This window comes from Misgurnus anguillicaudatus, chromosome 8 (genome assembly GCF_027580225.2).
Source record: "Misgurnus anguillicaudatus chromosome 8, ASM2758022v2, whole genome shotgun sequence".
NCBI classification, from domain to species: domain Eukaryota; kingdom Metazoa; phylum Chordata; class Actinopteri; order Cypriniformes; family Cobitidae; genus Misgurnus; species Misgurnus anguillicaudatus.
Genome location: NC_073344.2, coordinates 33,237,907 through 33,253,372, shown reverse-complemented (window position 1 = coordinate 33,253,372; position 15,466 = coordinate 33,237,907). Strand labels below are relative to the sequence as shown.

Sequence of the window (15,466 nt, the reverse complement as noted above, 5' to 3'; positions counted from 1 at the left end):
CCTTTAAATATATTTATTACACGGCTCTCTGGAATGCTTGATTCTGATTGGTCAGTTGAGACATTTGCAGGTTCGTTCTTTTCAAATAATAACCGCTCGAAAATAATAACGCATAGCCGGCACTACTTGCACGAGTAAAATCGCTCCGCGCCAATAAAGATCAATAAAGATTGCTGTCTGTTTGGCGCCATCTTGTGACAAACACTCGACAACCACGACAAGACACAGACAGCTTACTGAGACTGAACTTGACAAAATAGAGCATGACAGCTACGAAGACAACACACAAAAAAATACAGAATGGGCATTTAAACTTCTCAAAGACTGGCTAAAAGAGAAAAAATGGAGACAAGTATGAAGCAGAGGATCTTAATAAGGTATTACGATCATTTTATGCATCTGTGCAAAGTTTCGCGGAAGGATAAAAATGTTAATTTAAAACAAATATGCCAATAAAATGTTTCAAATTCATATTCATGTCCAGTTTTTTTTCTTATGTGGCAAGTAGCCGTGTAATAAGCGGGATAATGTAGAGGCAGCCGGTAGTTATTGGGAAATAAGCCCCTTCAGTGTGATACAAGACCCTCCGCTATATTGTAAAGCAGATATTGCCGCTTCTGGGCGGAACTTAACTCCCGGGCTGTTTCTCAATGCCAGGAAGGATCCTCGGAAGCCAGAATTGAGAGGATGCTACGTCATCGACATCCGTCAAAGGGCTGCTCCAATGTCGAGGATCCTCGGAATTGCAACCAAGGACTGAGTCCTTCTTTCCAAAAATATCCCATATACAGGAAAGGATGCATGTGTATCCTTCGCGCTCTCAAATCACCCACAATCCTATGCGCGCAGCGCCGAAAGCACACCTTTTTACTGACGTAAGGACGCAATGACGTGCACTTGCTAGCCTATTTTACGTGTTCTCCAAATTCTATAGACCCCTTCAAGGTTTGTAAACATTGAATGACTATCGGGTGCGCGCGCAGCACGGGGTCGAACTGTTCATACCATTTAGGCTTTATAATTTAATCTAACAGGGCTGAAAAATGATGACTTACCTGAAATGAAGTGAGCACTACAAACACAAGCCTCTTTGATCTTTGCATTGTCCCAGTCTGCACGTTAATTGCTTGCAGACGCAGATGTTGTATTTTTTTGTTTTTGAGATTCTGCATGAATCGCGAAAACTTAACGGAAGACCTGGTGCGATTTTCACAGCCCACGACGTAAGTAGGCATTTTTGACGATACCGAATAATACGCAACTCAATCTGCTGTAATGACTTTTCTGACCCCGACATGCGCAGTGGGAACAGCCTGTGACGTGAACCGTGAAGGGGTCTATACAGGAGCCTCGCCTAGCCCCTGAAGGAAGTGACGGAAAGACCAGTCCTGCCAAGGAAGTATCCTTGACATTGAGAAACAGCCCCGGTCTATGTTTGTTTAATGTGTCCGAACTGCAGTGTTTGGCTTGCTTATATGTACTTAACATTTTATACATTATATAGTACCCATTTTAGTTTTTGTTATGCTTTAGCTATGATTTGAACTATGATTTGCTTGTTATAAAAAAAAACTAGTCTAAAATGACCCTTTGCGGAGTCTACCGGAAGTTACGTTTGTTCCACGAAAGCCGCTTGTTTATGTTGTTACTGCTGAAACCATGTATATGTGTGATCTTGAGGTCGATCCCATGCATTTCCAACCCACCAACTGAGTTACAGGAACATTTTCCCTCTATTTCTGCTGTCAAAGTTCCTTGTATGAGCTCATTCCTCAAGGAATATTTCCAGCACCATGGACAGTCCCACATTTACCACACGTGCGAACGATAATATACGAATCGAGTTACCGCAAATGGTATGTTCGCATCTTTGCAATAACACTATTTAATGTATAACTCTAGATAAGTCTTTAATTTACCTGTATAATTTGTTCCCGGCCGCAATTAAGTTCACTTGATATCCTGAAGGTGGTAAAAGAAACCCCACGTGCTTTTATGTTTGACGTGGTTAGCGGGGAGCGATCTGCGTGAACTGTGCCGTCCTTCAGCTCGCGCGAGACGGATATCTTTTCCTCGCGCCTCTTATCGCACGGCGTCGTGCGCAGCGCGCGAGGGCCCCTCGCGGAAAGACACGGACGTCACTGCTCTGCTCTCAGTTTCTTCACAGTGCTGACTTTCAGTTCGCCTCAGATGCTGCTCGGACCCGCAGCCTCGCGGAGCGCCTCGTTTTCGTGTCTTACCTCTCAAACAACGGACGATAACGGGAATGAATAACGAAAAGCGGGAATTTATCGTGAACGGGAGCGGTGGGAATAAGGAAAACACTCCGCCGGAATGACCCCACACAAACAGACGCGTCTCCTCGTGCTGCGCTCGTGAAGCTCATTCACAGACGGATTCAAAGGGGCGCGCGATTAGGCGGCTCGCGACCACAAACGGACGTCAATCATGCCGGTGCGACGGGGTCACGTTGCGCCGCAAAATACATTTCTGGGGATTATAATTCGCAAATTCGAGGGTCAAAGTAAGCATCACATTAAAATTCCTTTCTTTTTTTAACAATGCGTATTTATTGCAGCAATAGGTGCACTAATTCTTTCTTTAATGTGCACATTTAGAAATAGGCTAGATACTTTGATTTATAACCTTTGACTAATTGCTGTTTTTCATTGATTAGTTAAGTGTATACGAGGGCAATAGATTTGGATGGTTTGGACTTTCAATAAGCTGTTAAGGAAGAGACTGTCAATGTTCTCCTGTGTTTCTGCTAATTGCATGCCAGGATCTATTCAGCATTTGCGACATTTTTATGTGTTACTCACAGCACCTCAGGCACTTACTGTTTATAAAGAAGTAGGCAGTTTTAAACCAAAATGACAGAAGCAGTATGGTCTTAAGTTGAATTTAACAACGCATGATGTGTTAATATGAGAGCATAATGCACTTCTGGTAATTTGTTGACAATGGTATTTGACTAGGTGATACTATTGTAAAGAAATATTAGCATTCACATAATCTTTTAATTGATTATTAAAAACTAACTTTTTAGTCTAACATGCTGGGTTGTTTTAACCAACACTCTTAAAAGTAAATGAATAACTGTGTACAAAGGTTGCACAAATGTTCAACCTTTGTGCAACCTATTTTCACTTCTACGTAGTAAAAATACGTTTTTCAAAATATGAAAAAAACATTGACTGAAAGTTTCTTTGGGGAACCAAAAAATGCTTTTTAGAACCTTTCTTTTTAATTATGCATTGTTGTGTTAATATGGACAAACCTGGTTCATTTTAACCAGTTGTTGGGTTTGTTCATACCCAACCGTGGGTTGAAAAAACCCAACATTTTTATGTTGCAAGACAGAAATGGATCTTCTAAGAATGGTTCTTTGGGTAACCAAGAATTAGTCTTCTATTGCACTGATGCAAAAAAAATGTAGTAAATAGTGTAACTCATTTTGGTAATTTTTTAAAAATAATTCCATGTTTTCTTTGATGTAAAGAGTAGGTTATGCCCAATTCTTCACATGGATGATTTGTGTTAGTGCCCTACAGATGTGACGGAGAGTTTGTTACAAAGTGATTTGAATAGCAAAGACTTTGTTGATGTTCGCAGTGCAAAATAATCTCCCTTTTCCTTTATTTTAATGAAGATGTATGCACTGCCAAAAGGATCTTATTAAAGTTGTAAACTGTCAGTAAAATATGGTCAAAAATAGCTGTCACCTTTGCACATAATGAGTTTATATGAGTACCTCAGAAGTACATATGAGTACCGAATAGTGCATATTCGTACCTCAAATGTGCATGATATTAGTTTCAAATGTATGCTTATCTGTACCTAATATTACATATTCATATATTCATAGTTTTTAAAGGGTACTGCCCCAGTGACAGCTACGGATCATTTATAAAAAAAAAGTTCTATGGGATTGCATGTACAGTACTGAATCTGATCAAATGTTTACCTTAAATGCAACGCAAGTCAGTTTATACAAATGTCTGCAAATGCATGAATCTGTAACATTGATCGAACTCTCTTTTCTACAGACAAGAAATTTGTCATAGCCAATGCACGTGTCCAGAACTGTGCCATCATCTACTGTAACGATGCCTTCTGCGAAATGACGGGGTTTTCCAGGCCGGACATCATGCAGAAGCCATGCACCTGCGACTTCCTGCATGGAGAGCTGACGAAACGGCATGCCATCGCGCAGGTAGCACAGGCTCTGCTGGGCTCGGAGGAACGCAAGGTGGAGATCACTTATCACCGCAAGGACGGTGAGTATGTGAGCTTAAACTCTTTGTAGTAGTTCAGTGATAATGCAAAGGAAAATGCAAGCTTAGATGGAGTTCTATATAATATCTATTATTTATAGGTTTGGATGGAGGGGTTAGTGATATGAAATGTATGGAGGATTTTATTCTCTAAATATTTTATGCAAATATCTACAATGGATGTTTGCTTAAATTTGATATCTTATATTATTAGCTGAAATAATAACTTGAAAAAATAATAGATTTTGTGCTGTTTTGTATTCAGAGCAGTTAAGTCAAACCCCATGCGACCATAAGCCAGAATGAGACTGGATCATATTGATGTTTCACTGACGAATTACCTGTAAGGTTTATAAGGATTAGGACCTTTGGATTGATCTAAGGATTAATGGGTCAAATAACCCTCATTTACATAAGCTGACAGCACCTTTCTGTGTTCTAGCTGTACATATGCTTTGTCACTTTGTTGCATTCACCACTAGCTTTATTTAATCTTTCACACACAATTGGAAATATAAACAGAGAAAGAGTGTGTGGAGGAATTTTTGTAGGGGAAGTCGATTGCAGGCCTTGTCTGAAATGATTCCACTTACTGTGAAGGACCCCTTTTGCCTTAAAGGGACACTCCACTTTTTTGAAAATATACTCATTTTCCAGCTCCCCTAGAGTTAAACATTTGGGGCCCTATTTTAACGATCTAAGCGCATTGTCTAAAGCGCACAGCGCAATGTCTAAATGGGCGTGTCCGAATCCACTTTTGCTAATTTAACGACGGAAAAAATGGTTAGTGCGCCGAGCGCATGGTCGAAAAGGGTTGGTCCTATTGTAATGGGAGTATTTTGGGCGTAATGTGCAATAAACCAATGAGAGTCTCAGCTCTCATCCCCTTTAAAAGCCACTTGCGCTGGCGCTATGTCTTATCTCTATTTAGATGACGGACTTTGTAAACTGAAAAACTAAGCGGAGGAAGAAGATCCCCAGTTTAAGAATAATGTTAAATAATTGTGTTGTTTTTCACTTGTATTGAAATTGTTATTTTTTATTAAAACCTTTAAAAATCGTTTTCTTTTAGTCATGGAAGTAAAAAAGCAGGCTTTCAATTGCTTTAAATGTATGGCTATCCAATATCATAAAAAATAATTTACAAGTATGTAAGAAAAGGTTTGTACTCTAAAAATACTTTATTTGTAACAAACCGGAGATAAAGAATTTACAAACGGCTCTCCGCACGTTTCAGCACTTGGACAGCGTTTCTTTTTACGCAAAGAGAGGTTTTTTATTACTTAAAAATGTTTCTCATCTCACCATATCCACAGGTACAGAGTCATCATATACAATAAATCCGTGAGGTAGCATTTAAAAAAAAAACATTTAAAAACAGATGCATTTGTTTAAAGCAAAGCATTTATTTACTTACCAGGCTGCAGGTGAAGCAGCTCTTCTAACGTCTCTTCTAACGTCTCATAATTGGTCCTCATTTATGTCCAAGAGACTCAATAATAATATTTTACATTCAATCCTTTAATCTTTCATATTTAAAAGTGTTTTTGTGCTGCCGCGCATTCATGTATGTGATAAGCAAACCCACGTTGTCGTCCCGTTTATAGGCGTATATGCGCTCTTTAAATAACAAAAAAACATATTGCGCCATTGACTTTAGAGTTTAGACCAGGTTTTGGCATAGTCTATTTTAGTTGCCTCAAAATAGCAACGCGCTAACAGTGCGCCTGAACACACCTCGTTTTCAGACCAGAACGCCCATGGGTCTAAAAAGGGGCGCAAATGAATTTGCTAGTTAAACAACGTGGCGCTAAACGTGAAAATTATAATTGCGCAGGGTGAAAACTAGCGAAAGACACTTGCGTCGCGCATTGCGCTGTATTGCGCCGGGTGTAAGATAGACCCCTTTACTAAAGTTACTTACCATTTTTAGAGTATAGTTATTGTTCAAGTTTTTGACGCGCATGCAGATAAATGTTTTACAATTAAAAATGTCTGCAAATTGGAATGAAGCCAACGTTATCTTTTATTTATTTTACAAGGTGGCTAATTTGCATTGATTCGTATGACCACATTCGTAAATTTTTGTACGTTTTGCTTTTGCCCCTGTGATGTTGGGGTAAGGGGTGAGGGTTTGTTTTTGTTCTTTATGATAATCGAATGTTTTTGTACGATTCACTTCTTACGAAGTCATACGAAGCCAGCTCGTAAAATATGTATGAATTCTCGTAAGTTCAGGCTGAGTGTACTATCCGCGCTAAAAATGAGATCTGTGTTTAAAAAAATTAAGCGTTCAGTTAGATTTTTAGGTTAAAGTAAATAAACCTGCAATATCTAGTATAAATGCAGCAACCAGGCCCCCATATTCTACATTAACTACATCAGGGCTCCAGACTGCCACCAAAATTTGAGAGTGTGCCACTGAATTTTACATCCAATCGCACATGTGCGACCAGTTAAATTGACCTTTTTTTTGTGATGTGACACTGAATTTGAAACTGCACATTGTACTTTCTGCATTTATCATTCAAGTATTTATTAGTAATACAGTGGAAATTAGTAGAAATGTGAATATTTGGTTAGCATGTTGATTTACGGTGTGTGCCCCTAAATTTTCTGGTTGTGCCCCTAAAATTTTCATTTGGGGGCCACTGTGCTCCTAGTGAAAAAGGTTAGTCTGGAGCCCTGTACATAAGTTAATAATTGCAAATGTTCTGCTCTTTTGTTTTTATTTGGTTACTACATGCATGAAAGTCACATCTTGTATCCATCTCATATGTCCATATTCAAGATTATCTGTATATATCTGAAGAGTTTGGTTCCAAAACGCAATAAATCCATTTTGACAAATTTTGGTAAAAACGTGTTTTCTATACCAAGAAAGTGACAAGATGAAAACAACTATTTTCTGTTACAAACTTTCACACAGCATCTTTAGGTTATAAAAACAGAAAAAATTCAAATCCATAAGTTGATTTTCAAAGATTTATTATAAAAACGGATTATTTTTTCCACAAAATGCAATAAATCCATGACAAGTTTTTATTCAAAATGCTATAAATCTATTGAATCAATAGCCTATATAAATGTGCATTCATCTTTGCCATGTTATATTCATTTAGTTGACTAGTTGTACACACTAATTAAAAATATAAACATTAATGTTATTAATCAAAACACTTACTTTGTCATATTAAGAACCCTGTCATTGCGGTTACTTGACGTCTTCGCTTAACGTCTTTCACAGCGATCGACTGTAAAATGTTTTTGGTCCTGCTCGATTTTCGTTGACTGAGTAAAATAATGGAAAGTTTTTCATAAGATCCTCTGGGGTCAATGTGTTAGCATGAGAAGCTTGATGCTGTCGGGAGAACAAGCACCCGTCTCCCGAGTGCCTCTCAGGGAAATTGTTAGATGCTGATGGCTTACGTTTCTTTCCCATCACAGAAAACCATCACAGGTTTAGCGATGCAATTAAAGTATTATTTTGTTTTGTTTGTTGATCACGTAGTACAAAGTAGATGAGGAAAACCAGGACTCCGTGTACTACGCGCGTCCGCCATTGCTTGTTTACATTGCGTGAACGGTGGGCTGTAATATCAGAAATGGAGTTATTGCATTCTGTAAAAAAGTGGGAGTGGCGTTTGTCGCATTTTGGGAAAAAAGGGAGAAAAGATGACAGAATAACACGGCGGATATTGGATTTTGCGTAAAATTAAGAATTTACTTTTAACTACTGACCTGATATAATACTGATTTTGGCAGTAACTCATTTTTTTCAAAAATGGCGTTTATTGCGTTTTGGAACCAAACTCTTCATCTGTTCTCTAGAGAACTCTAATGGGAGATTTTATTTGCTTATTTTCATCCGTTCAGATCGCATTCCTTTAGCCGGAAGCCATAACCACAACAATTACATTTTATAGGAAAGTGTAAATGCGCAAGAGTGCATTGTGGATGTAATGCATTAGAGCCATCATCGATCATTCATGCCCTTTAAAAATTTTATAGCTGTTCAAGGGTCTTTTTAATAGAGCAAAGTGATAGAGAATGTTCATATAATCCTGTCAATCATAGTCTAACGTCATACACAATGTAAAGATTCTGGCATGCATTTTTCAATTCATTGGGTTTCTGTGCCACAGGGGGAACATTCAGCTAATGTCAAACCTCATGTTATAAACTCGGCTTTATTGTCAGCAGTTTTTCACATGTCTTTTAGACATTATATGAAGATAATGGTTATGTCATTATACTGGTTTCCACCCTGGAGAGCGCACATAAATTTGCTTCCCTCTCTGAGGTGTAAATTAGGCTGCTCTACTCTTGCTGAGCCATAGCACAGCACGTTCTGGACCTGTCCTCTGTTTTTTTTCATAGCGGCTTCCACTGTGAATGCATTAAGCTGTGAACGATGAGCAGGTGCATGCATCGCTTTTAGAAAATCCTCTGTGTCTTTCTCTCTACGTTTCCCTGTCCTTCTAGAAGGGATCATTTCAAACTGGTACCGTAAGGGGACAGTTCACCAAAATATGATAGTTATGTCATAATTTTTTGTCACAACCCTGTATGACTTTCATTCTGCCGTAGTACACTAAAAGACTGTGTCTACATTATTGTGTGTATGATGATGATTTATTTTTTGTAAACTATCCCTTTTCCTCTTATAAAAACCTTTTTTCTGGTACTTTATACAACCAATTATCTTATTTGAAGAACATATTGTATAATGTAATTTTAAAACATTTTTAATCTCCAAACTAAAGGACTCTATACAGTAAATGTTTTTTGACTAGAAGAGGGTTCAGATCTAATTAGGGATGTAGAGAACCATCTTCAAAGAGTAACCTTTAAAACTGAGGGCTGCGATTTCTGCCTCACCAAAGGGATTTCCCAAAATATAGCTTGTTTATTGAAAATTCTCCCTGAACATTCTTTCATTTATAATTGGTTGGACAAACGTGTAGTCTTGCCCCAAACTTGCACCATTTATACTACTGTATGTTGTGCCTGCGGTGCTACAAATCTGTGTATTCGGGGAACTCGACCAACAGATTACTTGTAAATGTCTATCTTATATTAGTCTCCACCGTTGACGGACTGTCTGATGCATACAGGCACACATATCTGGAAACACTTTAGCAACTTTAAAGTTGTCCTCTGATTGGTTGAATTATATACTGTAAAAAAGTTGCATAAAGTTATTTCAACTTTCAGGGTTCCCACGGGTCCTTGAAATCCTTGAAAGTTTGTGAATCTGGGGGAATGATTCAAGGCCCTGGCAAGTTTTTGAAAATATATATACATAGATACAGGTCATTGAAAGTGCTTGAATCTATTTTATGCAAGAAGTTTTCTTAGACGATGACCGATACAGGCTGCCGATTTTCTTGAGCTGATATTTGGAGCCGATACTGCTCTTGCTTAGTCAATTTACATCATAAAAATGACACAATAATGATGCCAAATGTTACAAGTCTCAATTTTTAAAAAAAAAGTAACATTTATTGAACTTAAAAAAACTAAATTTCACAAATAGTAAAAACATGTGAGGGTGATATGAAACCATGAACTGCACTTTCCACAATGACGAGGAACTATCAGCAAAGGATATTGATTTCTAGCACTTTACTACTACACATATATATAGGGGTGGTTTCCCGGACAGGAATTATCTTAAACTAGGACTAGAGCTTAGTTTAATTAGGAAATATAACTAGTTTAAAAAAAACATTACTTGTGTTCATTTTGAGGCAAAACACAGGGAACTGATGTATTTTAAGATATGTTAAATAGAGATGTTATTAGTTTGGACTTTTCTTACATTTACAGTATGTTAGTCTAGGGCTAGTCTAATCCCTGTCCGGGAAACCGCCCCATAGAGATGAGAAATAAAAGCCCGCTTTGTCCAGCTACAGTATGATCAGCTGTTAGGCCGAGCTTTCGTTGTTGTCATGGAAAGGTTGGTTGTTTTTAGTCACATGACCTCCAATCGCTTGCGGCTTCCAGTTCTCTGTCTGTAAATAATGCCGGAAAAAATTGGCGAACACGGCAGCCACGTATTGGCCGATGCCGATACACATAAAACTCACAAATATCGGCCCGATATATCGGCCGGCCAATATATCGGTCTATCTCTAAAAAAATCCATATTATTCCCTGTTTAGTTTAGGATTATATCATAAAAATTCTAGACTTTTTAAGCACCATGCTAAACTGTTCGCTTTAAATGCTTGTATCGTCTGTATGCAAATGTTGATTCATACCAAAATGATTTTTGCATAGTTGTGTTTGAGAAATGAAAGCGTCTCGGGTTACATATGTAACCGTTGTTCCCTGAGAAGGGAACGAGACGCTGCGTCTCCCTTGCCATAATTCCTGCGTCCTTGTAACGCCGTCTTTGGCAATATTTTAGATAGCGATATACTTCCTGGCTCCCGCGTCACCCTGTCATGTCGTTAAGCCTCACCATTGGTTGAATTTTATATGCACATTCAGACGCACTTACCCCTGAAGACATCCCCAAAGTGTCATTGCAGTGACCCAACGCAAGTTCCCTCGAAAGGGAACTGTAACAATGTATCTTAAAAAGGTAACACAATGTAACCTTGCTCTCACTTGAAATGTGTCCCCATATTTAGTCCTTGATTTTGAGGTTATTGGACCTGGAAAGTCCTTGAAAGGTCCTTGAATTTGAAGTTAACTAAGGTGTGGGAAACCTAAACTTTATTTTATCTTGACTAGTGATGAGTTGCTGTAACTTATAAAGTTGAATTAGCTTAATTTATTTTAACTTAATTTTTTTAAGTTATAGCAACTCATCACCAGTAAAAATAAAAAATTTAAAAATAAAAAGACATGTAAACGCAAGTTGATTATACTTAACAATTTAAATAAAAAAAATGGAGATGTGTGTCGCGATCCTTAACAGTCCACCTGGAAGCAACACAGTATGCAAGGTTCAAAAGATGTCAAGAGTTTTGCTTGACACACTTATTAAAATCTAAAATATATTTTAATAATAATTGTTGTTTTAAACTTTAGAGATGTTTGTTAATTAATGATTTACTGGTGCACACCAGACATTTCCTCGCAACTAAACAAGACGCGGCAAAATGCGATTGGTTGCTTTACGTGTCAGTCATATGGCCTCTTGGGTGGTCCTTAAAGTGTCCATGGTCCCCAGACCTTCAGTATGCGAGACTAATCTCATATTGGCCTGGCATAGCAGATTTTGAATGCCTAAAAATGACATACCTCTACTTTAACAGCCCATTATTTTGAAGGACAACAAAGCCCTCATTCCATTACACATACACATCATATTGTACCTAACAATGCTGGGTTCTCATGAGTATGGGTCATGCCTCATTTAGCATTTCTATTGCAGTAAAATATGATAGCACTGCATGAATCTTCTGAGACTTCTCGTCTAACAGGACACCACTGTGAGACACTGCTGGCTTGGCAAAATCTTTCTCCACATTTCATTCAGTAAGAATAGGATTCAGCAAAATCCATTTCCTGAGTTATTCGGTTTTTGTGCAAGCGTTTATGTTACTAATGTTACCCACAATTCTTTTCAAAGTGTTCTTGAAAAAGTAAATATATTTTCCTAACAATCTCAACTTTTATTGTTATTTTCAAATGCACTGACCCAACAATGGAGAGAGAAAGAACATATCATTGTGTGTTAAAACAATCATCTTTTACAAATTAGGTTTGAGTGTGAGTGCGTGAGCAAATAATGTTGGTTTTTGATTTCTGTGTCTATCAAATGAGAAATTCTGTGAAAAAAATGACCCATTCCCCTCTCTGTTGTGTTGTATTTTTTCAGTTAAGGTTCAGTAATGAACATATGCCGTCATGCCGCCCTGCAGGCCTCTCTGTATGATTAATGTGCTGTGTTTATTAACACACAACTCCACCAATCAGCACGCAGCACAGATCCATGTACCATTTCTTTTAAAGAGCATACACAACCATATCAAAGGCTGTATGGATCCTGTTTGTACTTACAGAGCGTCAAAATACACTTTTACACACACAATCATTACTTAAGCCCTTTTCACACAGACATTCCGGAAAATACACAGAAAATGCATCCTGTATTTTTCCGGGATCGTTTGAAATTTGTTCATTCACACTGTCAATGATTTGCCGCAATCTGCAAGGTCCCGGAATGACACGTGACCTGTTTAAAGTCCTGCACTATCTTCTACGCAGCGTCTGAAGTTTGCATATTATTTATTATTTCTCTCTCCAAAAAACACTCGCGTGTATTTTTGTTTATGATAAGACTATAAAGGAGCGTGTGACGCGCCGTTCTATGCTGGTGAATGATCTCAGCTTCAGAGTGTATATTTGACGAGCTCCCTGATCTCTGCTTTAATCCAGTTTCAGACATTTCTCATCGTGATTGTTAATATGCATTTAAAACCCACGTTTTGAGGAGCTGAACAATTTATCTTGTTTGGATGACGCGCGGCCCTGCTGAAAAAAAAACAATAAAACCATTACAGAAAATTTGAATGGTTTCCATTAAAATACCAATAGGAACCATTAGCTTTTACCATTAAAACCACTACACTGTAGTGTATTTTGGGCCATATTCCATTAGAACCAATACATAGAACCAATACATACCATTAGAGACCAACAAAAACAACTACACTGTAGTGTGTTGGGCCATATTTCATTAGAACCAATACATAGAACCAATACATACCATTAGAGACCAACAAGAACACTACACTGTAATGTGTTTTGGGCCATATTTCATTAGAACCAATACATAGAACCAATACATACCATTAGAGACCAACAAAAACAATACACTATAGTGTGTTTTGGGCCATATTCCATTAGAACCAATACATAGAACCAATACATACCATTAGAAACCAACAAAAACCAATACACTGTAGTGTGTTTTGGGCCATATTCCATTAGAACCAATACATATATCCAATACATACCATTAGAGACCAACAAAAACCAATAATCTGTAGTGTGTTTTGGGCCATATTCCATTAGAACCAATACATATTCCATTAGAACCAGTACATAGAACCAATACATACCATTAGAGACCAACAAAAACAATACACTATAGTGTGTTTTGGGCCATATTCCATTAGAACCAATACATATTCCATTAGAACCAGTACATAGAACCAATACATACCATTAGAGACCAACAAAAACAATACACTATAGTGTGTTTTTGGGCCATATTCCATTAGAACCAATACATATTCCATTAGAACCAATACATAGAACCAATACATACCATTAGAAACCAACAAAAACCAATACACTGTTGTGTGTTTTGGGCCATATTCCATTAGAACCAATACATAGAACCAATACATACCATTAGAGACCAACAAAAACAATACACTATAGTGTGTTTTGGGCCATATTCCATTAGAACCAATACAGTACATAGAACAAATACATACCATTAGAGACCAACAAAAACCAATACACTGTAGTGTGTTTTGGGCCATATTCCATTAGAACCAATACATAGAACAAATACATACCATTAGAGACCAACAAAGACCAATACACTGTAGTGTGTTTTGGGCCATATTCCATTAGAACCAATACAGTACATAGAACAAATACATACCATTAGAGACCAACAAAAACCAATACACTGTAGTGTGTTTTGGGCCATATTCCATTAGAACCAATACATAGAACAAATACATACCATTAGAGACCAACAAAGACCAATACACTGTAGTGTGTTTTGGGCCATATTCCATTAGAACCAATAAAATTCCCAATAAAACCATAAGAATTTTCTGTAATGGTTTTATGATTTTTTCAGCAGGGGGGGCATTTTTGTTTAATATAAGCTCAAATGAGCACGATATTCTTTTATGCGGCTGAATGATCTCCACTTCAGTACAGTAAGTGACGAGCTAACTTACCTGATATCTGCTTAAGTCCAGTTTGCTTACATTTCTAGTCGTCGTGAAAGTTGATTTCCATGTAAATCCCTCATTTTAAAGAGTTGAACCAACTTCATGTTGCCATGACACGCACGTCCTCACTACGGCAAAGCGCGTCATTGTTTATGCGTCTCAAATATCATTTCCTGATATCTGCTTCAGTCTCGTTTGCGACATTGTGAATGTTGATATACATGTAAATCTCTCGTTTTAAAGAGCTGAACCATAACTTTGTTGTGATGACGCGCGCGTCCTCATTACGACACGCCCATTACGGCATTGTTTCGGCTTCTTGTTCACACAGAGGGTTTTCCGTGTATCTTACTAGGTCCGCTTTCCGGCAAACGATCCCAGAAGATTTGCAGGACGTTAATTTTATGGGTATTTTCTGGGACCAAAGGTCTGTGTGAATGGGGTTTTATACATAAACATTTTATATTTTACTCATTCGGCAAACGCTTCTATCAAAGCATTCATGATGTATGTTATTCACTTTGTACTGCAAAGTTTTCTCACTGGTGAATGAGACACGAGATGTGACCATCTGATCTGTGCGTGTTCATGTGTGTTTTGGGTGGGATCGTGATTTCATTGCTAGTCGGCTACCGTTAGCATTTTTTAAAATGTGATACCCTACCTTTAAAGAGATCGTTCACCCCAAAATAAAAATACAGTACTGTCATCATTTAGTTGTTTGCAGGCCTGTATGAACGTTTTCGGGCACCATTGACCATTCATAGTATGGTACAGGTTTGTAACAACATGAGGGTGAGTAAATAATGATGTAATTTAAAATTTTGGGTGAACTATCCCTTTAACTCCTTTCATAAATCCAACGACACAGAGGCGAAAGCAATTCATACAAATTCATATTAGCTCCCTGGTAAAATACGTACAAATTGCCATGAGATTGAGTAGGACTTGCAGACCTTCATTCTTTGTTCAGATTCTGTGAAAATGAAATCTCTTGATACAGATCATTTTTTTCCCATTATGAAACACTACAGATTAAATTTTACAGTTTTGCTTTGGCAGAGTCAGAAGAGAGAGGGACACACACACACAGAGGTATTTATAGCTCTTGTGCTTTTGGTAGGTATGATGTTTGGAGATGCAGCTCAAGGGAACAGAGAGAGAGAGAGACAGAGTCTGCACTGCTGTACTGTTAACAACAATGGAGTGTAACACAACAATACAACAGAAATAAACCATATTAGGACTTCC

General features: G+C 37.9%; 1 protein-coding gene across 2 annotated transcripts in view; it reads left to right on the top strand.

Moving 5' to 3' along the window:
• Positions 1–2,003: 2,003 nt before the first annotated feature.
• LOC129450107 (voltage-gated inwardly rectifying potassium channel KCNH7) overlaps positions 2,004–15,466 on the top strand; it is a 52,252-nt gene continuing 38,789 nt past the window's right edge. The window contains exons 1-2 of one of the 2 annotated variants that reach the window (XM_055212584.2): positions 2,004–2,524; positions 4,050–4,280. In XM_055212584.2, coding sequence (XP_055068559.2) covers positions 2,449–2,524; positions 4,050–4,280 — 307 coding nt within the window. In that variant the 5' untranslated portion in view covers positions 2,004–2,448. The remainder of the gene's footprint in view (positions 2,525–4,049; positions 4,281–15,466) is intronic. The other variant, XM_055212585.2, reaches the window with a different exon arrangement.